We start from the raw sequence: 26064 nt of genomic DNA, 5'->3' as shown, positions 1-26064 counted from the left end.
TTATTTGGCTTTATTCCGGCGGCTTTGATCAGTTCATTTCAAAAATAGATGCAGAATTCTGAAATAAACATGTCCCCAAACAGTTTTTTATTTAAAAGTCATATAGCACAGGGTATTTTAAAAGATTTTCGCACTAAGTATCTCTTCAGAAATTGGATTAAGGTCCATTAATCCAACTTAAAAAAAGTTTCAAACAAGATTTTTTGGAATACAAGTTAGACCACTTGGTAGGTTTAATAAAAATCCGTTGTTTGTTTTATCCCTGTAAACCAAGTTGCAACCAATAAATTGCCCCTTAAGCGACGAATTATCTTTTGAAATAATCATGTATCGGAAATATGTAAAATTAGTGGTGGAAAAAAGATCATCTGTATGACTTCAGCTTCTTTTCCTCAAAGAAAAGAATGAGGGGTCGAACAATTTTAGCAGCCAGCTATCCAAACCAAAATCAGATATTTCGTAACTGTAAATTATTCGCATTATGTTCAAAACGACTTACACTACAAACTAAAACGACTAACATTACAGTCTTAAAAGATTTACATCATATATAAAATTACAGCGTCCATCTTGTGCATGGAATTATATTCATTATGCTCTTAATTCCACTGTTTAACAACCTCCGAATAAAAATCAATTTAGGAAGCCAGGAAATTATTCGCAAACTTGATTAACTACTCCAAAGCCTTGCATTCTAAATGCGTGACTATCACGAAGCTTGTGAGTAAAACTAGACAACCCTGCTCAGTTTCACTGAATTAAATTATCGCTCACGTATTTAAAAACTCAGTATAGTTACACAGCAACGCACGCAGTGAATTCTTAGGGATGTTTATTTACATAATAAATTATGTTCACAAATTTCGAAAGTGTTTAATATTCCTTTTGTTACTTCTGTCTCTGAATTAAAAACACTCGTTCAAAAGAGAACACAAAGTAAAATTAATTTGTAAACACGGTCCAAAGTTCCTCAGTCTATCTCATTGCCATTTGTTATGTACTTCACATAACGTAGTATATCTCTTTATGGAATTAAAAGTGCTCCGTCTTTGTATATATAAAACCAGACCAACTATCGTAAGAAGTAAATGCATTCTATTTTGAGCAATAATGTTACAGTTATTTCACTAGTGCCTTTAACCTCCGTGAGCCTTAGGAACCTTATCTCCCAAAATGACTGCGTTTCCTTCCTTTCATTTCATGCAAAAGTAATTGATGAATATGAATAATAACAAGACACGTATTTACGAACGCTATCACTTGCCTGGAAAATAGTCATTTATATGATGCACTTATTAATAACATTTTTGCGCTATATAAGCATTAAAGATGCTCCGATTGGCTTATTGTGTAACATTATATTTTCGTATAATTATCGTATTATATTCACATTAGTTTTATATTACATAAATATATAATTATTTGTACAGAGGTTAGTGTAAATTTTCAAACGGTATTTAAAAATGAACCCTAACTAAAAATAGACAACGTACATTCATCAACAAATATGTATATTCATAATGTACCTTTGCATATTTTAGAATATGAAGGATATCTTTTCTCGCTTTCCGAAAGGCATATTCCTATTACATAATTCAAAAATGTTGAAAAATGCGTAGTATTAAAATTTTTAAGAGTAAAATAAGAACCATCATTAATCGAAAAGGGAACAACTGTCAATCGTAACTTCAACATGAACAGAAAATTCCATACGATTACCCGAAAAAGTTACGTACTGTTTCTCTAACGTTTCTGAAGCGAAATAACTGGTAGCAAAGCAAAAACCGCCAAAGCAGGAATCAGTTGTAAAGTCCTTAAACACATCTGTAACAGCAATAAATGAAATGATAAATTAAGAATTACAATTTAAAAAAGTTAAAAAATGTAATTTTTACCAGCATTTTCCAATGCATGTGGCTCAATACAGAACAAGTTGAAGAACTCTGTATGAAAATTATTTAGAAGAAGATAAATGTTAATACATCGTGACCCTTGATGATAGCATGATTTTACCTAAATGAATGCAACCAAAAAAACGTATGGTTATTACCGAAAACGAAGAGGAAAACGGTTCCGTCAATGAAAGGAAGTTTCAGTAAGGGCTTATGATTGTTAGATTGGATTTAGGATTCTCTTACAATGGAAAATTAAGAATAAAATAGTGGTAAAAAGTTTTAAAATTAACTCAACTTTTGGTTAAAATAAAGGTTTACCCCCAGAAGAAATTCCATTTCTCTTTGCCAGTGACATTTTTATCCCAATGGCTTCAATGAATCTTCATCAACACAGAACAACAAGTTATACTTTGAAACATACTACTGCATTCCTTCAAAAAACAAGAACTGATGCAAGTATTGCATATACACCTTTTCGACGTATGTCTGGGGCTTCACTTGTGGACTCTTGTGCGTTTGGTCGATTGAAGAAAGAGTTCTTTCTACGCGAAACTCGGTTACGATGGACGGATTTTGGAAAGTAATGGAAGAGGAATAGACATCAACAATCCTGAAAATCCCTTCTATCATGGAAATCATGACGCAGATTTATAGTCCAGAAAAACAGCTACTAGATTGAATATTTACAAAACTAATTTTTACATGTGAAAAATTAACAAAACGGCCCCGAAATCGTTCTAAAAATATGCAAAAACCCAATGTATTTCGTATTCTTCTTATTTATTTACATCCATTGCTTACCAGGAATATTTTCATTCTTTTTTTTTATGCTTGTCTCCAGAACTAAGATTGGGTTTCCGCAAAAAGCTCTTCCTCAGAAGTCTCGGTTTACTATCATTATCCAATTCACTTTGTTTTTCTCTTTTTATTTGACAGTTAGGTTAGTTTATTTCTTTACTACTATCCGCCAAATAAAAAGGAGATATATGATTATTTTATTTTGCTATATTTTTTATTTTGCTATATATTTTTAATTATTGCCATTCTTGTTCTTGATTCTATTGTTTGCAAAATTTTGTAGGAATATATAAATTGTAAATTAGTTCCTTTTCAATTATATAAAATTGAAGCACGGAAGTATAAGAAATATTAAAAGCTCAAACAAATACGACATTTATTTTAATACTAACACTAAACTATTGATCGTAGTTACTGATTACAACTGAAGGAAAATGTTTTTCTTTTGTGCACTTCCCGTTCTTAAACACCTTTTTGATAATGTGTTATTAAAGCAGAAAATATTAGCTTTTAAATGTAATTAAATTTATTCAGTAAAACGTTAAATTTCTTAATTTTTTTTTCCTTTTTTTAAATTAAAAGGTTGTTTTTGAACCCAAACGTTTTATTAAACATTGCATTCACTATTCTATAGTAGCCAAATGAATGAAAAATTTATATGTGTTATTTGAACACAGTACATCATGCATTTCAATAATAATACTTAAATCCTGCTCTTACATATTACCTACTCATCGTTTGTACTAGCTCTGGGAAAATTATGATAGAAGATATTACATCTTTTGCTGCTTATGGATCGGTGGATACTTAAGTAGTATGTTAACTATAAAGAACGTAGATAAGACCCACTGATTTTGAAACTTTTTCTGCATTAAGTAAATTATACATCGGTTTTTGAAGTAAAGTAAACTCTCATCCAACTGGAAAGGTATAGCACACACGTATAAATTAATTTTGCATTTCTACTGACGTTTTTTAACTTTGATAAAATATTTCCTTGTTCATTCACTGATATCTTCAATATTCACGGGGAGAACTTCAAAAAAGGGAACTCATATTTGTATGTCTTATTTTTCGTAAATTTTTATGCATTAAAACTAGAGCACTATTAATATTTACCGTGCCTTTTCGTACTTTCATTCATGGAACACAGAATTAAGAATTTTGAAATGACAATTGCTGCCAAACTATGAATTGTTGTTTATAAGGCATCAAAAAAAAGTTTAAAAGAAATTTAACTTTATGCTATGTGAAATGTATTAAAAATGTTGTTGATGAAGGACAAAATGTATTAAATCAACAATTTTCTTTAAGTCAACTAGGATAATCTAACTAGGTTTTTACTACATTCCCTTTCTGCATTTATCGCCACATTCTCACCAGTTTCAGTAGATGTATAACGATTAAGATATACCCTGAAGAATGTGTAACGACCCCTATGGCCCAGTAACATAGAAGCAATACTTAAAATCCGTAGCAGTGGGTTTGATTTACACTTTATTAGGAGATAGTATTTTATACTTATTTATTTCCTAACATACACATGAAGTATAGAACAAGCAAAAGACATTTATGAATACAAAAACGTAAGTGATGCCATTCACAAAAAGGATAATGTTATTTTTAATAGTTCGCTGGCTTTGCCGCAACATCCTCCCCACCCTGGTCAACCTCCAGGGGGATGACCAGCTGCACAGGTCGGGTAATGGTATGTCCATTGGTGCGCAGAACACAAGTACGGACTTTTTTGTCGCGGCCAAGGATTAGCTCCTCAACACGGGCCCTTTTCCACGTGTGGCGAGGTCTAACATCTTCTTGTAGTAGGACAATGTCCCCTTTCCGTATTTTATTTGTTTCAGATGGATTCCGCACTTGATGAAATCTACGCAAGTCCATCAAATATTTCTTTTGCCATCTTTTCCAAAAGGAGTCCATCAAATGTTGACAATTCTTCCACATACGATTTAAATTTGTTTCAACATTTGTGGGGCTGGAATGAATAGTAGTTAATTTCTTTCCTATGAGGAAGTGCGAGGGTGTTAAAGCTTCCTCTGAGTCATCTTTTATTCCGTATTCGTAGACAATCGGTCTACTGTTAAGAGCGCTTCAATATCACATAATACAGTGATCAAACCAGCGTCATCCAAAAGAGCCTTACCTAATGTTTTCCGAAGGCATCGCTTAATTGAGCCTACCATTCTTTCCCACCATCCTCCCCACCAAACCGCTCGGGGGGCGATGAATTTCCATTTGATGTTGTGGTGGGCATAAAACTGCTGTGCCTTGGCAGAGAATATAGTATCCCACAATAATTTCAGCTCTTTGTCGGCAGCGCAGAACGTTGGGGCATTATCAGTGTACACTGTATGAGGAAGTGAACGTCTAGAGAAAAAACGTTGCAATGCAAGTAGGAAGACGTCAGTACGCAGATCGGAAATTAATTCTAAGTGGATAGCTCGAGTTGTAGCACATGTGAAGATGACAATGTAAGCTTTTGTAACGGAGTTATTATTTTTTACGTAGAGCGGTCCAGCAAAATCAATTACGGTAGTTTCGAAAGGAGATGACTTTTGAATTTGCTCAGCTGGTAATGGAGCTTCTATCTGCTCACTTCTCTTTTGTTTCAGTACTTCACATGGAAGGCAAGTCTTTATGACCTTTTTAATGGCTTTCCTTGCTCTTAATATCCAATATTCTGAACGAAGCTGAGAAAGTACAATCCGAACACCGAGATGATGCATTCATAAATGTGTTTGGCATATCAGTAGGCTTGTAAAATGATGAGAACCTTCCAATAATATGGGATGTTTTTCAGCATGAGATAAATCAGGAAATTTTAGTCGACCACCAAGACGTATAATATTGTTCTTGAAAAAGGGTTAAATTGTTTTTTCCTTGATTTCTTAGGGAGTGATTTTCCTGTCAACAGAGCTTCATATTCTGAAGGAAAGAATTCTTTCTGAACGGTCTGTATCCAATACATACGAGCTTTATTCAGTTCTGTGGCATGTTACTCACCCATGAACTTTTCTTGTTTCCTACAGTTGTGAATAAAGCGAAGAATCCAAGATGTTACACGTAACAATCGAACGTAAGAACTGTAGTTTCCAGCCTTTATGATTGGTTGAGTAGATACGATGTGAAGGGTCTAAACGTTTTCTTTCTTTGCCTCGAAGTTATGACTGTAATCTTTAGAAATAGTATTAGAATGAGGCCAATATTCTAAAGATTTGACTAACTATGGAGGGCCGTTCCACCAAATTTCCAGGTTTTTTAGTGTTGATGGTGAAACACCTCAAGAAAGTTTGTCAGCTGGATTGTCTTTGCCAGAGCAATGTCTCCATCGTGAAGGATTGGTATAGGAAATAATTTCTGTTACTCTGTTGCTAACAAAAGTTTTCCATTTGTTGGGGTCACTTCGAATCCACCACAAGACAACTTGAGAATCACTCCACAATGTTGTATTTGACGAACAGATGTTTTTCAGCACAGAAATATTGCATCAATCGTGCTCCTATCGGGGCCGCCAAGAGCTCCAAACGAGGTTTCTTTATAGGAGCTAGTTTGTTGCGACTACACACTAAATTCACATTTTATTGGTCACCTTTAAAGGTAACAATGTACAGAACTGAACCATAGGCACGTTCAGATGCGTCACAAAACACATGAATAGCAAAAGGAACATGTAATGAAATGCCTATGCATCGAGGAATTTGAAGGGAGCAAATGTCATCAAGTTCTTTCACAGCTGGATACCATAAAGTTGATAAATTAGCAGGTAGTAATTCATCCCACTTGATTCCAAGAATCCATGTATCTTGGAATAAGATTTTCCCAAGAATAGTAAACGGTAAAAAAGGCCTAAGGGATCATAAAAACTAGCAATGCAGAGGAGTAACCATCTCTTTTAAAGTGGTTTGTCTGTAGAAACACAGAGGGAAGTCTTGAATGCATGCTTCAAAGTATCAGAAGTTGTATTCCAGCCAATACCTAAGACAGTTGTTTCCGTTTTGTGAGATTCTTCATGTGTTTGTAGTATATCTTTGAGTTTCAAAGAGTGTGTAGCCCATTTTTCCATAGGCAAATAAATTTAATGGCATTAGAGCCATTAAATTTATGATCTCATGATATAGCATTATGATGCGTGATTCAGTTTCCATACTAACAAGAAATCATCCATATAGAGATGTTTATCTATCATTGGTGCAGCAATTGGCAATTCTGCGATATGCTTTGCAGCCAATTCTCGTGTCGCAGCACAGAGTGAAAACGGACTGCAAGTAACGCCAAATGGTAAGCGAGTAAATCTGTAAACAGTTATTTCATCTGACAACCAATAGATTCAGGAAGAAGATTCGGGTCAGCTTCCAAGGCATCGTTCAGTGAAATCATTCCTGGAGCATGCGAGGAAGTATCAAACACAATTCTCCACTTGGTTTCAGATTGCATTTTCTTTTTTACAGCATGACGAGGAAGGTAATATACTGGCTTCTCATTGGATTCATCTATGTAACAAACTTCAGTATGCTTTTGTTCAATGTAATTCAGCATGCATTTGTCATATTGTGTCTTTAACACATCACTAGATGCAAGTCTTTTTTGGAGAGAATGAAATCTGTTTTCCGCTATAATTTTGTTTGTAGGCAAAGGTGTAACCAATGGTTTTTTAGGCAGAGACACAATTCTTCGATTGTCTTCAATGCTGTAAGTTTTGTGAAATTCTGATAAAATTTCTCCATCTCGAGTAGTCATTCTTCGTTTCTGCGCGTCTTGTATCCCTATGGAGTCTAATTCCCAGAAGCGACGTACCTGATCATTTAAACAATCAGTTTTAACTTGCACACAAACTTGATGAACAGAAGTCTTCTCAGCGATTGTACTATTTGTTCTTGTTCCACTAAGAACCAACCCAAACACTGACGGTACCATAACAAAAGATTCTGAAAGCTTGATTAGGGCCTCTGCGGAAATTTATTTTTAAAATTTCTAAGTCTCATTTCGACCCGGAATTTAGCTCCGGTTAAGAATAGTGTTTTAGACTTTTAAGATACATTCAGATAAATCGCAGAGGATACTTAAGGCGTTTCAATCAAAATATTTCCAGATAGTATTCCAGACAACAGTGCAAATGTTTAACACCCTTTCATAAATAGTGACTCGATCATTCTGACGGAAATGAAGACTAAATTTAAATTTTCGATTTGTAAATGTTTTTCAAATTTGATTGGCTTTCAACAGTTTCTTTTTTTTATCTCCGATATGGATTTACCAAACATACCATTACAATTTGAAAACTCGTAAATACGTATTTTAATGCAGATTTAATCTGTATGTTGGTCAAAATCAGGCAGACGCATTTATTAAACTAATGTTTATAGCCATTTGCTCTGGGCGCAATTACTTGTCAGTAAACTGTAGCCTTAATGAGCAAAGCATCCGAAGATTTAATAGGAAATAAATGATGAGTGCTAGCTTTCAACTCCTGTCACTATTCATTATTGCAAGCAAACTTTGAGTTATTTTCGCGAACGTTAAACTAATGAAATTTTTCCAAAAAGAAATGAGATTTTCGAAGAAAAAATGACATAGAAAACAAAGTGTAATAATCTTCAACGCAATTAACCATAAACCTTTCTCAACAAAATTAAACATGAATTTCCTTTGCACTGTCAACACTTTATAATGATCAGACATGTTTCGATTACTGTCTTACAGTTTGAAGACTTTAAAGCTGAAAATGTTAATGCTTTTTAATTTTAAAATTACAACATTTTAAAAAATTTAAAAACACTTTCTATATTACACTCTTACGCTGATCCCAGTTTAATGCCTAAAATAATTTTACACTAAAAAGTTATCATTAGCTGATTTATTTAAGAATTAAGCTCTGAAATACAAGATATAGAGCATGAAAGCGTATAGCAAGAAGAACATGCTGAAGAACAAATATCAAAGACACTAATTCTTTTGGCTTTTTATTAGTATTTTTAAAATAAGAAAGCAAACATTTAAAAGGAACTATTAAAATAATGTAATGTCCATTATTGCTGTTGTAATGCCAGTTGGTAAGGAAAAATGAAACGTGCTATAATTTTATTGCTTTATGTGCTAGTTGTTAAAGGAAAATAATTTTGCTGGGATATAATTCTGTCATAAATTATTATCAAGGGGAGACATACGGGTTCATTTAATAAAAAATACGAATTATTTTAGACATAGCTGCACATTTATTTCACTTAAACTTGCAATCAATATTTCTCTCTAGAGGCAATACTTTTTATTTTGTCAGGATTAGAAATCACTTTAGTGGAATAAATAAACACGTTTTTGAAATATTTAAAATATAGCACTGAAGCATGTCCTTTTGCAACACCGATCCTGCTTTCGTAAAACTCTGCATTATATTCAAATAAAATATTTAGCTCTACGTTTATATCTATAATCAATATTTAAGGACATTACGCCTAAAACCATCTTTTCCTAACAAAATGCTTAAAGACTTCTTGAAATGTAAGCAAGAAAACGGGGTAAAAGCGAATATTATCATAAAACAATTTCTAAGCGTTATTTAGTATACGATTATCATAAAACGGAAAGAACTAGTCCTTTTTTCTTCCGCATTCACTGACGAATTAAATTCCAATATATCGACTATCCAAGTGATAAACATGTTTTCAACAAGAATATGAAGCTTTTGTATAGTTTGAAATAAGGGGAAAAAGCGGGGAAAACGTTTATTTGCAATAAAGTATTCCCCAGTAATAAAAGAAAAACTGTTCTGTAAGGAAAATTGAAGATAGTTTTGAATTGTTAATGTTAGGTACCGAAAGAAAAGCTATTGTAATGGAACAATAAAAAAGGTGCCCTGTTTGTGTCTACGAAATATAGCGCTCGTTGTTTAGTACTTCAGCAATGTACAAGAGATGAATCATTCGTTACTTGGATTGAGACATACGTCAATTTTTATAAAGAATTATAAATAGATCAATTTTTATATACCGGCTTTACTCAAAAAAATTCATTTTAGGTTTGTTTAATTTTATTTTCAAGAAAGAAAAGTAGACATTAAAGAAATTAATGCTTACTATTAAAAATGAAAGTATTCAATCAAGTGTGATTTTACTTAAATTTTGGCATTTAACTAATGACTGCTATCAAATTGCAGGGAATTATATTTATTTAACTAATATTTTAAAGTTTTATTTGGAAACTTTCCTATAAGCCTTCATTCCCCTAATTGTCAGTGCCAGAATAGTTAAATGTTGTAGTGCGCGTGAACGCATGGCAAATTTTATATGGTTGAAGGAAAGTTAAAAACCGAGTTTCGGTAGGAAAAAGGGATAGTTGGGCTTTAGTTGCCGTCTCTGCCGTCTGACGCTTGCTGATTGCTGGTTCAAGTGGCTTAATTGCATTTATTTGCTGCCACTAGTTTTAGCAGGCGGTTGAAGTTCGGGATTTCGCTGAGCCCTGTAGCTTAGTTTAGCACTTGCTAAACATTTCAACTTTTAATTTTCAATTATTCGACTTTCAGTTACCGCCCAAGTAGAGGCGAAGTTTGTTAGCGTCGAGTGTAAATTTTAAAGAGTTAATAAAGGGTTTGAACCCTTTTTCTGTGTAGTTTCCCGCTAATCCTGTATCCAGACAGAAGTTAACCCACCTGGAGCCTACAAAATTAAAAATAATTTAACAGAAGTTGAAATGCTAGAATTTACACTTTACTTTTTTTTACTTTGAACTATCCTTTTGAGTGCAGATAGTCCTCATACAAGAAGAATTTTAAAACGAATGTGATATAATTTTCTTTTTTGATGACCACAAATTACTTATGACAGAACAAAAAATAACAATTTCTTAACCCACATTTGTTACCTGATATCAATAATAAACTGCTGATCAAATATCCCTTGCACATTATTATTTTTAAGCAAGTATTTTATTCAAATTTGATTTCATTTTTTTTTAAATTTAGCATATTCCGCTACATTTTAATACCGCATTATATTACAAGCGGCAGAATATTTTAAAAACTGAAAGACACATTAACCAATATTTAAGTTAAACTAATGCCCTTTACATGTCATAGAAGAACAAATCAACCAGCGGAAACCTAAGAATTTATGATAAGCAAATCACGAAGCGAAAGATAATGCTAACGTAAGATAAGAAGTAGGAAGAATAAGCTAGATCAAAGCCTCTTTAATATAAAAATAAATATCGGTACAATTCTAACGTTTTAGAATCGGAAAAAATGAAACGCATTGGAATACTAAGAGATGATGTTAATAATAATTACGAGTGTTCTTAGTTGTTGGAGATTTTGGAGGAGAATTTAGTACACCGTGTGCGGAATTTATTTTTGTGTATACATCTGTATGTAGTCAAATATACAATGGTTTTCCATATAATATTAATATTTTTAAAAGAATTTCATCAGTTAAGATTAAATTACAAGTTCCTGTGAATAGTAAGTGAGAATTTGAATTCCGAAATTATTATCTTAATTGATTCTCTAAGCAACTCGACAGAAACCTCTTCCAGGTACTTGTTGTTTCCAGTCTGAAGATAAGACGTCCTAAAAGTTGAAAATATATCCATTTTCCTTGTGAGAGATATAGTATATTGCAGGTTTCATATGTAAATGAAAAATGAAAGAAAAATTGCAAAATCTTTAACCATTCATTTCTTTACTAAACACACGCAAAAAATATTTCATGTGACGTTAATTTAAGATGGAATAATGACATAATAAGTTTTCTGTCATTTTATATTGCTATGTTTTCATCTTCTAAACGATAGTACTTCAGTGATACATGGGAAGGATAATTTTAATTAATTTTAGCTTGATAATTTACAGACGAAAATTATCTATTAATTTAATGATATTAATGTTAGTTTATGCAACCTTGATTCTATTTATCTGATTAAAAATAGCAACTTTACTAATTTATTTTTTATATAGTACAGGAATTATCTAAAGATTGCCTCATTCTGTACATTAAAGATTTGTTATCCTATTCATATAATAAAAGAAATCATTGATATATCTTATTTGAGAACTGTGACGTAAAAAAATAAAATTATTTAATAAAGATTGCGATTTCGTTTACTCATTTTAGGAACTTAAAGATACGAAAATTACTTTCTGTTCATTCAATATTGCAGTATTGTAAATTTGAAATAAACTGTAGCTGTTTGTCCATCGCACTATTTGCGCAATAAAATGTAAAGAATGGAATAGAAGAATTTATTAAATCTTATTAAAAAACATTCAGTAATAAACAAATTTATAAAGTCCTTTCATGGTTAGTACAGCGTAGTTCATTGCATTTTATATTTTGTTTTTAAAATACAGTGTGATACAGCATACTTACATTTCCGAATGTTTTCTACATAAAGTTATTTTGATTTAGTTCATAAAATGGTTTGTTATTGTTTGGATCACCACCAAACACACGAAAGCTAACAGCCTAAAGGGAATACTACCTTTCTGAAGAATTTTCTAATAGAAACTATATTGTATCCATGTTATGCATGAGTAAAAACACGAAACCTCCCCTGCAGTACAGTGATTTAAACCATTATCAAACTAACAACGCTTAGGGATTTTACTGTTCGTCCGCTGATGAGCCTAAATCATAAAACGGATTACGTAAAAGAGATTGTGAGATAACCTCTTGAACAGTTAACCGCAGTCCATGATTCAAAGTTACGTAATTAATCGAATGTAAAATCTAAGCTTCGAGAATACCACCATTTCGGATAATTAACCTATTTAATAAAAATATACGACATATAAATATGAAGATATCTGATAGAAAATTGGAATAAACACTTTTTCTTTGCACTAAAAAGCATTTGCACTCTTTTAGTTTTTGCACTAAGAAGCTTGTCTTCTGCATTATCATACTGCAAGTATGTTCGAAGAAAAGATTTTTTTTAACATGCAAGATGGTCGTTAGAGGTAAAAAAAGGGCCCTAAAATTTCGACTTAAACCATTTTTATCCAAAATATTTTGAATTTAAGCATTTTTTAAAGTAAGAATTTGAATCTTATCCAATTATTTTGTTGCTATCCTGACTTTAATCGTCTTAAAACTTGCATTAAATATCTTAACAAGTATCCTTTAGGAATATTTGGATATTCTCCTTAAAATTTTAAATAATGATAATGTAATTTTAAAAGGATGAAAATAGATTTTTGTTAACTAATTTAATTACTGAGAAACTCTTTTCATTCATGTTTTTCAATGAGGCTCGTGCAAAAATTTATTTTTCGTACAGTTTTAATGAAACTTACCGTAATCTGAATGGCTATCTTTCTTGATTCATTTTTAAAAATGGAATGAATTCTATTGTCAAGCATTGAAGATCATTTAAAGTATTCTCGAATATTACATAAAACTATTAAGTAGACAATAACCATAGAGTTAATATATTCATTTCCCTTATGCATAATTCTTTGTTGTTTCGGAATAAGTCTGTGTACATATTTATCGAAATCAATATATAGAAAAATGCTGTAGCTTCTGATGCATTTTAACGCTTCCTAACAAGTTTTATTTATTTTAGGTGCTAAGGCCGAGTTGAAGTTATTAGAGGCAGCCTTAAAAAATGACGTCGAACAAACTAGGAAAATATTAGAATCAAAAGTTGACCTCAACGCCAAAGGGCATGTAAGTATTAATCTTTAATTATTCCACTTGTTTAAGTACTAATTGTATATGATATATTAACTTAGTGGCGGAAAATATTAATTAATGCATTGCATGGTATTTCAGTTTAGTGTTATATACCAAAAATTAAAAGCTCAACTATAGGACCCAAGATTCTGTTTGAAAACAGTTTTCATGATCATAGGTTAGAGTCGATTAAATTAGATGGCGCTTAGTAAGGTTTATACATAACTCATTAAAATCTGGCAGGAAGTCATTGTGAAGAGAGCTTTTAAATATATTGCTTGCAAACAAACAAGAAAAAAAATCATTTTGTTATTGCATTTAAAACATGTGTGCGATATTTTCAGAAAACTTGTAGTATGAAATTCTCTAACAGAAATACTTTTTTCTATAATATCTTAATTTGTAGTAGGATAATGGATATAGGATAAAATCAATTTTATTTGAATTATGAACTTTAATTTTACAAATTCTCTGAGGCTTTTACTTCTTTTTGTTTTCTGCGATTGTCTCGGATTCTTCAGAATCTCGTAAGTAAAAAAAAATTACAGGTGTGAGCTTTATTGATTTTGAAAAAGTCTTTCACAAGTTTTGGTATTATGGGCCTATTCATAATTTCATGAAGCGTGTCTTCCCCCCTTATGATCTTGTGATTGTTGATACGTTAGAATGTTTCGAGTTGAGATCAATTAAACCTTCTGTACTATCAAGCTAATTAGAGTTGCAATGCGTCAGCATACCTACTGAAATCAATGCTCCTCAATTTGTACATTCAACGACTTTCCCAGCGATCCTTGAATCACAGTAGGACTGTATGGAGATGAAGCAGTCATCATGAAGGAGATTTAAAACCGCAACATGCACTGATCAACCTCGAAGCGGCCCTTGGCAGCTCTAAATGTTTATGCTCTAAAATGATTGAAAGCTTATAAGGTATTTCTCCCACCTTCTTGGCGTGCCTTCGTTGTGCAGTGGTTCTGCACGCTGGGCCGGTATTCCAGAGGTCCGTGGTTCGATTCCCGGCAAAGGTGGTTGCTAATTTTTCATCATTCCGGCTTTTCCAATTAACTTAATGTATCTACAAGCTAATACCATTAAAAACCCGAACGATGCTCTTTCTTCGGTATAATATGTGGCAAGTGTTTTATAAGAATATTATTTTCTGGGGTGATATTAACCCATTGAAACGTCGTGTAAGTTTTGTATGTGTTAAATGAACATAAGTCACATTGGATTCATGCTTTTTTTCAAGTAATACATTCCAGGGATTATGGCTGGAATGCAGGCTATGGTATCTTCTTTCATTACTTTGACACAGATCTAATCTCGCCGCAGAAACTTAAGGATCTCTCTTCATTGCTAAGATTGGGCCTCTCTTTACGCAACTTCTCTGTTGAAGCAATGGAAACCTAATCACACAAGAAACGTTTACAGAAAGTAAAGTTTGTTTCTATAACCCCTAATGCTCCATGATTTATTAAAAAGCAGCCGATGAAATGATCTCAAACTGGAACGCTGAATGTTTTTATCTTCTTCTTTCTGTTGGTCAACAAATCCCAGAATGAGCCAATAAGTTACTTAAGAAATTATGATCCTAAAGAAAATTGCAACTGCAATACAAAACACCAGTGGAAGTCTTTTACAAGTCATAGTAAATGTTAACACAAAGTTTTAACCAGTGAACTGCGGTTTCATAAGTTTTAAATAGCGTTACTGCTTAGAGAATATCAGTTATTATGAGCAAATAAATGCACTCCCGTTAGCAGGAGCTTAAGCATTCCTTATGGCCAAATAGCAGTAGCAATGTAAAGTTTCTCAAAATTTCTCTATAGCTTTAATCCTAATCCCATAAATGTATATATTAAAATCAATATTTTAGGTATTTCATTGTTAAAACGGCCATCGTGCCGAGTCACTAAAATTATCAAAATTTATTTCCACATATGTATTGTCCAAATTTTAAATGTCGCCAAAGACAATGCTGCGGACACTTTAACAAGAAGTACCTTTCATTATAATTCAGCTAATATAATTAATTTCATTATTTTTTCTTAAATTTCTGATTAGTTTTGGAATGAATTTGAAATATGTATGAATAAAATAGTACGTCAAACAGATCATAACGACAAACTCTGTATTTCCGATGTAATTCCTATATCATTTTACAGCTGTAAAAGGCAATATCTGTGATTTTATCTTCAAGCTACAGATATACATATATAACAATGATTAAAACAAAAAGAAGCCATGCGTTTAACGTATACATTACTGATATTAATAAATCTTGTCTTCTGATGACCATTTCTCAAAAATTAATGACCTCAGATTATGAACAGCTTTTAAAATGAGTGCACAAAAATCATTAATTACTTCAAGAGATTCATTTGAGATTATTCTTGACAGAATATTGAATTTGAATTATTAGACTCTAAGCTGTTGTTAGGCTAAAGCGATTAGACCTGGTTTTTCAGATGTGAGCCATCCATAAATCAGAACCTCTAAGACGTAACTTCAAGAGGAAATGATTGAACGAAGAAGTGACTCGATGCGATCGCACATGTATCCATCAAAATGTCAGACTGAAATTATCCTGGCTTAGATATGCTTAATGAAGAATTTATCTGGAAATTACTTCATGACAGAATTTGATCCATCTTCTTGGAATATGATTTTTGCAGCTTTATTAATATTTTTTAGTGAGACTAAAAGTTAAATTTCTGAAATTAAAATAAATGTTGATCAGTAGCGACGCGATTTAAGAAACATTTTTTCAATAAATCCAGCTAAAAAATAGATGAGTTCTTTTTCAAAGGTACAAAATACGGAGAAACAAAATGCTAAATCTTGAAAAATTATTCGTACCAGAAATGTTGTTATCCAGCTTTTTGTGCAACTCCGAATTTAAAAGGTATTTGATGTGTAACTCAATGGTTAAAAGTCTTTCAAAGATATACAAATATATTAAATAACAGTTTGCTCAGTTGCTGATATCAATGTATTCTTGAGGCTTTCTTTCCTGAAATTTAAACATAGTCACTTCTTTAAATAGCTTTTTTAAACTTTAAACAACTTTTAATTTTTATTAAATTTATTTGATTCTTTCTTTTACATTTCAAAATTTAGGTTCATTCCAAATAAAATTCGCCCATTTTTTGTTATTTATTTTTAATTTCTATTTTTAAAGAATTTTTATAAATTTTTCAAAAACAATTTTGAATTATAATCTATAAAATTTTTTCATCTTAAAGTAGACGTATTTCTAAGCACACCTGCAAAATATTAAAGTTTTTTATTCAAAATTTCCAAAGATATGCGTGAATTTATATATTCGCGCTTTTTGAAATTTGGTATATTTTTCAAAAGCCATAAAACATCAAATGTGGTTTAGACACTTTGCTAAAATTGTTTGAAAGTAGGAACGATGTAATTTTTTTCCGCTCATGTGCAATGTAAAAAGGTAGGAATGAGGTGCCTTTTTTTCTTTCCGCTACGGTATAATGGAAGAGAAAGGAAAATTGGTTGCCATATAGTAATAAGTTCCCCAAGTGAATTATTCTTGGCACAACTGAAAAAATTGCGCCAAGGTAAATTTTTGAATTTCTCCGTAAATGTCGCACCTAATTTTACAAAATTTAATATTTAGGGATAATTTATTTGAGTCGTAGAATCGAAATATGGAAAAAAAACCTGGTATGTTATTTCAGAAAAAGTCCGATTTTGACAAAAAATCGGACATATGTTAGAACAATGCTATGCATAAATCTATTATATATCCTGAGTCACGCATTCGAGACATGAAAACAGCAATTTGAATTTTGTCAATCGGAAATATAAAAAGAAAATAGTTTCTTGGAGAGAATTTAAAGAATAAGTTAAAGAACGAATAAATTAAAGTAAAATATTTTCATTGATTGGCTCCGTCTTTGACGTCAAACCACGATTTTATGAAACTTGTATAAACATAGACATTTATAAAATTTGTAATAAGTTACTGCGTAGTTTTATCCCTTAATAGTTCCTTAGAAAATTTAATCCAACGAAGCTTTAATGCCAAAATATTTTTAAGAAAAATATTATTCGGAGCATGCAAATCGCTTGTACCTTTTCTGTGCTTTCAGGTAGCTTTGTTCGAATGTAGGCACCAAAGCTTTTTCTAAGCTTAGTGAAGTCCGTAAACGTCTCTTTTGTTGGAGATAATTGAATCCAAGTTTCTCGTAAAATTTTACTTGCTACGAAATTTGCTTGGAAAATAATTCATTTCAAGGCAAGCTATTGAAAAGCAATTTTTTAAATTTCTTGAGAATATCTTTCAAGGAGCTATTACAAAGATTCTGAATTATAAAAGTGTGCATTAGACACTACATAGAATATATAATAAAGTTGCGTTTAGAGCTTTCAATACTTAGATCGTATTTCAGAATAGATGAATGACGCTATACGAGCTCAGGAAATTTCAGAAAGATAAAATAATTAGTATACACTGTTCCAAATCAAAATATAAGTCAAATGAGTGTATGCTCTGAGTGTGACAATTTTGATGTCCAGTAAAAAAATATAAAATTTAAATTTTTATGTTGTTTCTTATGGAACATTATTCAGTGAGAAATGTATATGTATTGTATATCATGACGCTAACATTTCTGAATACGTGGTGTTTGATGATGTTTCAGGCCTTATTCAGTCACTATTTGATTGATTGAGTACTGAATTTGACATGACTGCTTTAAAAAAAGATCTATATTAATGTGACAAATAATAATTATAAATGTTTTGTAGTAATCAAATAAAGTTTAACTTTTTAAAGGTGTTAATCAATTAAAGTTATCACAGTCAAAAATCTATTTCATTTAATTTAGTTTTCAAAACTAGTACTACCTGTTTATGACCAGCCATTCAAACGTTATCAAGCCATACAAAATTCTGAAAATTAAGTAACTGAAGAGCTGTAATTCTATTTAAGGGAAGTGCACTTTATGAATTCTTTTTCAGTATCTTTCATCATTTTGGCATATTTTATTGCACTTGACATGCATTCATATATTTTAATGACTCCATTAGTTAATAGATTTTTGTTTAGATTCATGGAGTCATTTACCATCCTACTGCCTCTAGAAATTTTAGGTATTATATTCCTCTGTCTTTATTTCGTCATCTTTCCTGGTATTTATTCTTCAGAAGAAAATTAATCTGCCATGCAGTTTGTTGGACATATCGTTTTTACTGCTTGTTCCATTTCTTAGAAATTATGATACCTTTCTTACTCTTTCTTTCATAATGAATATTTGAAAAGCGCACTCTTCATAATGAAAAATAAATATACATTGTAGAAACATGAAACTTTATAATTTTTATTATCTGCATCCCAATTTTGACTGTAACATGTGTTCCTATAAATTTTCTATCTATAGTATTTTGAATGTTTCTGCTGAAATCTGATTAGATGCAAAAAGCTCACTATCAAAGCGCTATCAAATTAACAAACGAATTCATAATAGAAAAAAGATAAATTGTATTTTCTCTGGAAATGAAAGTTCTGTGTTTTGTCGAATTAAAACCAAATTTCTGATTGTTATCTTAACAGTATGTAAAGATGTCGCGACGAGTTTGTCTAGCAACGTTTCGTGCAGAATTAAAAAAAAGAAATTTTTTAACTGAAGGATACACATTACTAGTAATACTGAGCATCTCTTGGCACCTTCCTAGACCATCTAAATACCTCTGCAGAAGACACTTTTGGAATAAGCTTTATTATCATTACAAGTTTTTTTTTAGAAAAAAATTTCAAAATGGGACCTTTAAGTTTAGATTTCATTCCAGAATGCAGAGAAAATAATTCACAAATTATAATTTGGATGAGTAAACAGCACATTTCAAAAAAACCTACTTAGATATTACGAAGTAACCTATTTAGTGATTGTTGATTTTTGCATTAACTTTCAGTGTCCAATTTTTTAATCTTAATAGCAGATATAAATCTGCAGAAAATTCACTTTTCCTTTTTCCGTAATTTAAAAAAAGGGACATTGGGATGTATTAATATTGTTACGAAATGTACAGGCGCGATAAGATGGCTTCCCAGCAAAGCAGTTTTAGGAATGCCATAAAATGGCAAGGGAAGGCAGGGTTGCCACATTTGACGAGGAATCGCTCATTTGGCGACGAAATTGGCGATATGCCATATACGGATGGAGAACCTTCTGGAACGAATTCTTACCGGTTTAGCCCAGAATGTTCTCGAACACAAGCCGAAAGCTATATAAACCCTTCTGGTCCGCAGTCAGTGTGCCTCGTCTAGCGAGCAGATAGTCAGTCATTGAGCGAGTGTCTCGAAGTCTAGCATCGAGTTGGTCGTCGAGCGCATCGAGAGAGTCTTTTAGTGTATCGCGAATTAGTGCATCGTCAAGTTTTGTCTTAGACTGTGCTATGTCGAGAGCTATATATACTCTTGTGTATCGAAGAGTGCATCGCGAGTTGTAGCGTGGAGAGTCTCGAGAGTACGTGGAGTTCCGAGAACGACCAAGCAGAGTCGGGACCTGTACTCTGGTGCTTTGCAGTGAATCTGTCTCGACCGTTATAGCTTGATAGTGGGAAGGCTGTGTCGCTGATTGTATCAGCGTGTTTATAGTAGTTTTTCGACGACTGTAAAAGTGTTTCGGAGTTGTCCTGAAATATTGGCTAATTAAAGTGTGTTTCGATACTTCATCAAGTGTCGTCGTTATTCACTCCAAATCTACGAACCCCGTACGAACGGGAAGGAAGAAAAAACGTAACAATATTAACACATCGTCTGGCATCTATAGTATGAGTGAACATCAGTATTGAAGCTTCATATTTGCTCGCTGCATTTGTGAATAATAACTGGAATTTTTGTCTTTGATGATCATAATAAAACGCAAATTTACAGCAGTCTTTTATTTGATTTTAGCTTGAAATACGTTTTTCCACGTAGTACGTGAATCAATAATGTACGGGCAGACATGATATATAATGTTTTTAGAAATCCCTTTCAGTGTCGAGAGTAATCAAATACGAAATTTTAAAACAAATTTAGTCTTCTAAACATGACTACTAGGTCCACCAGTGTACGAGAGGTAAAAACCGCTTAACACTGATAGTTCGGTCCGGGGTTCGGGTCCTTTACGGTCTGGCTACATGGGCGTTTTTGTGGTGTTCCCCAGTTTCCCTTAAAAAGACCTCCACGGGGCATCCCTCACTTTCAAGGAAATAAATAATAAGTAAAAAAAAAGCATAACTACTAATTATGCTTGTTTAATGTTGTGTTTTAGAACTACGAAATAGTTAAAGTTACTTGGCATTTCAGAAATATTTCCAGAAACGAAATTTTAAAACATTACTTTCCAGAAACTCTCCACAAAAATCATAAAATCTGAATCGTTATCTAAATTCAAGTTTTGAAATATTAGAGAGCAATGATGTCATTATTTTCAATCGCGCTGTAAATATAGTATTTTTGTTAGTCTAAGGATCTTAGACTTGTGTCATAATCTTTATGAAACATCCTTTGAAAATTATGCTGTTGCAAATATCACAGGAAAACAAGAATATTTGAAAAAAAAAAAAAAAAAAAACCATCATACTGTAACTGCACGTACCAGCGCAGCGTACACTGAAGTGATATTCTAATACTGCCGACTCTAAAAAAAGTACATTTGGGTTTAAATTGATTTTACTTCTTGATTATCATCGAAACGCATTAAAACAATCTAGCCTATGAGTAGCGATTCCTGTGCAAAAATTTAGAATCAAAACTCGTTTCATAAATAAGTTATTTGTGAGGGAAATTACCAAACGTTCATGCAATTAGCTTCTCTTCAGTCAGCAGGATTAGAGCCTGGGGTAAAACTATCTGTGTTGTGGTATGAACCATTGGACGAATTACATGGTCTTCAAAGGAAAATGTGTCAGTGGCTTACGCTTTATGGCTTGGGATACAAGCTAATCAAGTATTCCTCGGAAAACATTTCATCATGGTCCACATCAGGATTAGCGATTAGAATCGCTGCAGGGAGTCTTACATTTTGGTAAAAAGGATTCAGACTTTCCTTTACCGTAAATCAGTGTCTCAACATAATCATATAAAAAGTTTTTCAATTAAGCGCATTTTGGTCTTTAAGGGTCTCAGAGAATGAATTTGTACTGCCCAATCTTCTGAATTAAAAAATAATTTTTCAACGCATCTGATGTCATCGTTGAGAAGCATGATCGGAGCTCAACTTTGTAAACATTGTTGATAAGATGTCCTCGACTTCTTTTTGATTTAGGCTTCATCTGTGCCTTTGTTTACAGAAACAAAACAAGATAATACTACGTAGTTGACAGTAGTTGTGTACCCCCAATCATTTTTTTTTTGTCATTTAACATTTAAAAAACACATTACATCTTTCCTTTCTTTCATTTGACTGGAGACTCAAATTTCTGATTAATACCAGAAACATAAAAAAGCAACGTTCAATCGAAATTACATGAAAGTATTTATTAATATTGCTACGTTTTTTTATTCTTCTGACACCAGTTGTTAAGTTATTTTCTTCCTTCACGTTCGTACGGGGTTCGTGTGGATTTGGAGTGAATAACGACGACACTTGATGAAGTATCGAAACACACTTTATTAGGCAGTATTGTCAGGACAGCTCCAATAAAACTTTTACAGTCGTTGAAAATCTACTATAAACACGCTGGAACAATCAGCGACACAGCCTTCACACTGTCAGGCAATAACGGTGGAGAAAGCTTCACTGCAAAGCACCCAAGCACAGCTCCCATCTCTGCTTGGTATTCTCGGAACTCCACGTACTCCCGAGACTCTCCACACGATACACTCGACTATACACAAGAGTATAGCTCTCGACTCAGCACAGTCTAAGACAAAACTCGATGATGCACTAAATGACTCTCTAGATGCACTCGACGACCAACTCGGCGCTAGACTTCGAGACACTCACTCAATGACTATCAGCTCGCTAGACAAGGCACACACACCAACTGACTGCGGACCAGCAGGGTTTATATAGCTTTCGGCTTGTGTTCGGGAACATCCTGGGCTAAACCGGTAAGAATTCGTTCCAGAAGGTTCTCCAACTGTCCATGGTATATCGCCAATTTTGTCGCCAAATGGGCAATTTCTCGCCAATTATGACAACCCTACCCTCCTTTGCCCTTTTATGGCAACCCTAAAATTGCTTTTGCGGGGAAGCCATCTTACCGCGCCTGTACATTTCGTAACAGTATTTTACTAGCGTTTTATTGAATTATGACTGAATTACTGGTAACGCAAGTTAGAGAACAGTTCATCATATACACGTACGTTATGTGCACTTGTAAGTAAATATATGAGTTTTATATATCCTTTACTTAAAGGATATTTTTCTTTCAAAGAAACTACATTCTCCTTAGATCTGCAAGTATTTTGCTTTGCAGATTTAAAAGTGCTGAAAAGCATAACGTTTCTTCCACATCTCCCATTAACATATTTCTGCTGAAATCATTACTCCTGTTATATTCTTTCTCGGCTTCAGATGTTATAATATTCTCTAAAAGTCTTTACATATTTACGAGTACTATGCTTTACGAGAACTTAAAACTAGCCCTACATATGCAACACAAGAAATGAAAATGGGGTTGGTTTTATGTTGCTGATAAAAATACGGGATTTTATTTTTTATTAAACTTTATTTCAACTCTAATATAGTAGAAAATCTTTCATGTTTAAGCTGAAATCTGAAGAACCCGAAAGCAAGTTTTTTTCTTTGGGTTGAGAGAAATATGTTTGTGACAAAAATTAAATAAGTAAACTGTGATTTTGATCGAGTATTAAGCTAAAATATTTTGATCCAATGGTGTTCCGAAATTCGCTTCAAATTCTCTTATAGATTTCAAAGCTGAGGGATTTTGCTGAGTATAATTTTTTTCAGGGAAACTAAGTCCAGATGAAATCTTTCGTATGATTTAAGCAAAAGTAAAATTTTGAGAACGACGAAACGATGCCATGATTAACCCTAGAGCGTCTTCTATATTAATTCTATATTAATACTGCTGCTACTGCTAATGTAGGGTTTTATTTTTTTTTACGAATAGTTATTTTAGTTTGTAATTTTTTTCTGTCTTCTCTTATTCCCTGCGCGTTTCCTGGCCAGTATGTAAATTATCTAGGGTGAATCTGTATATTTAAACGGATATAGCCAAAAGTTTCCAAGTCTCTGTTGTAATTTCCAAGACATAGCCAGAAGTAGCTTACGTCTTCCAGAGTTCTCCTCTGGTTTATGTTACCAAAGGAGTGAGATTCTGTAGACGTTCTCCAAACTGAAATCTAAATTTTGTGAAATTTAGTGAATGTAATGGAATGAAAATAAAAGCTGTAGAACATTTTCAGAACAACTCTTTAAATAACTTTTCTGGGCTTTCAATAATTTTTCTGGGTTTGCTTAGTAAACGATGTGAAAAGGGTATCGAAGTAAAAGATCATATTGAGAACAAATTAAACTTTTTGCTCTTTCTGTTAGAAGTACATCAGACCGGAAATCTTTGATTCTATCTATGTATTTCATAAGCCATAACTGCAAATAAGTAATTCTTTAGTGAAATAAAAATCACTTATTCTGATAAGTAAATAAACACCAGACTTACAGTTTCTACTTACAGCTGCCCGGACGGTATAGTGGTTAGGGGAACCTGACTGCAATACCCAAGAGCCTAGGTTCGAGTGCCGGGGAAGGCATGGATGTAAAAATTATTAGGTGCCTCCACAATAAAATAGCCACCACTTTTGGCATTAATAGTGGACATTGCCGTTATAGGGAAGTGCCCGCCATCGTTAAAAAAAGTTTGGAGAGTCACTTCAAGGGGACACATGACATAAAAATTTTCAAATATTCAAATTTTCAATTTTGGGCTGAAAAAAGATAAAGTAGCCTGAGACTATTCCAAAAATATATAATTTATCCATGTTTAGAAATTTTAAGACAGAAAACTATCCATTAAAAATGTAAACAAACACTAGCAAGCCTACCAGTTGAGAAGGGCCAGATGTCTGGTGGGGCAACAGTAAAGCCATACCAGCCGGTAAAGTATGCTCATAAACGTTCTTTGTTAGAACCTGTTTCATTAGCTGAGAGCAAGTCTTTAGAAGTCTCTCTGACCAAAAACTACTGTCAAATTGCATTCATGGAAGAAGTCAAAACCTACCTCTCAACCTATATAGAGGTGAGCGACGCTGACTGCCATGCCGAAGGACCCTGGCTCGAATCACGGAGAAGGCACTGATGTTTGTAAATGTATAGTGTCCGTGCGTCATGGAAGCACCCGAAATATACGGCGAGCCGAAAGTCCTCTCGAGAGGTGAGTGGTAGGGGAAGAATAGTGGGAGACCTTCGGTCCCATGCCCCCTGGTGTGCTCTTTTTCAAAATCGGGGGCGGAACTGAGCTAAATCGCACTGTCATCTGTAAGGTGATCAATGTTGTTGCTAACCACAGGTGCTCTTTGTGCTGTCATACGTCATACAAGTGAATAACAATAACTCAAAACCCGACTGAAATTTTTAATAATTGCATCTGGACACCCATACCATGTTGTTTTGAGTGAGTGAGTGAGTGCACCGCTATGATGGCTTCCGACCACGGACATGAACCAAACGGAATTATACCATCACGGCGGGGAAGACTCCAGAGTAACAAGGTTGAATATTATAAACTAATAACAGTTTTTACATATTGTTAACTGCAAGGCACTAAGCGTTATTCTGGTTATCTGCTTTAAGTTCTGAACTTTTGAAACATTATAATATTATCCACGGTTGTTTCTGCTTAGGCAGTGTTCTGAGATTTTCTCTATTTTATCAAGGGCTATTCTGTTTTTGAGTGTGTTAGTCGTCCACATTGCCCAGGCACAGTCCGCTGGTTTCTTCAAGTGCCAGGTTCTTGTATGTACACAATGGAAGTAATAATGGTCCGTGTCGCCTTCCTCTCCGCATTCGCAGAAAGGAGTATCCCTAAGTCTGAATCTGTTCAGGTATACTGGGAATGGTCCATGACCTGTCAAGAACTGTGTTAGGCTAGCACAGTGGGTCTTTATTTCCATGTTAACTTTTGGCAGTAAGCGAAATGTCCTTCGTCCTACCTCTGCCTCTGTCCATCTACTTTGCCAATTTTGTAGCAGACTTGTCAAAGTTGTTCGCTTAATATGAGACCAAGGAAGTTTAGTTGGTCTTTCTAATATATCCGTACAGTTGGCTGCCTGCTTGGCCAGTAGGTCAGCGGCTTCAATGCCTTGAATCCCTGTGTGAGCGGGAACCCATTTTAAAGTGGGTCTTTGCGAAATAGGCATTGTCAGAAGCTGTTTCTGAATTCTGTATACCAATGGACTACGGCTGTTTTGACTTGCGATAGCCGTTAGACTTGATGCAGAATCACTGAGTATGGAGAATTTCTCCTGTTGACATGTGTTCGCATATCTAATTGCAGCACTGATAGCTAGAAGCTCTGCTTGGTATACCGAGTTGTTCAAGCCTAATTCCCTTTTCCACTCGAATGTTACAACTCCATTTTCTAGTCTACAGAAGGCGCTGCCCGTGCCGTTCTCAGTTTTGGAGCCATCTGTGAAAAGGTTATTACTGTACCTCTGAATTGGTTGGTCGTTTAAACTGATACCATCAGAGAGATTAAAAGCTGCTGGATGAAAG

The 26064-nt window shown here is 33.4% G+C and overlaps 1 protein-coding gene across 2 annotated transcripts in view; it reads left to right on the top strand.

Annotated features, from left to right (window-relative positions):
* Window positions 1–26064, top strand: part of LOC118201421 (uncharacterized) — a 426452-nt gene that overhangs the window by 196487 nt on the left and 203901 nt on the right. For both annotated transcript variants that reach the window (XM_085821882.1, XM_085821883.1), the window contains exon 2: window positions 13263–13366. In XM_085821882.1, the coding sequence (XP_085678008.1) occupies window positions 13263–13366 (104 nt within the window). The remainder of the gene's footprint in view (window positions 1–13262; window positions 13367–26064) is intronic.

This window comes from Stegodyphus dumicola, chromosome 8 (genome assembly GCF_044657685.1).
Source record: "Stegodyphus dumicola isolate Sdum_Otavi_A_Nest chromosome 8, ASM4465768v1".
In the NCBI taxonomy this organism is placed as follows: domain Eukaryota; kingdom Metazoa; phylum Arthropoda; class Arachnida; order Araneae; family Eresidae; genus Stegodyphus; species Stegodyphus dumicola.
Note: the sequence above shows the minus strand (reverse complement) of the source record. Positions and strands in the feature narration are given on the sequence as shown.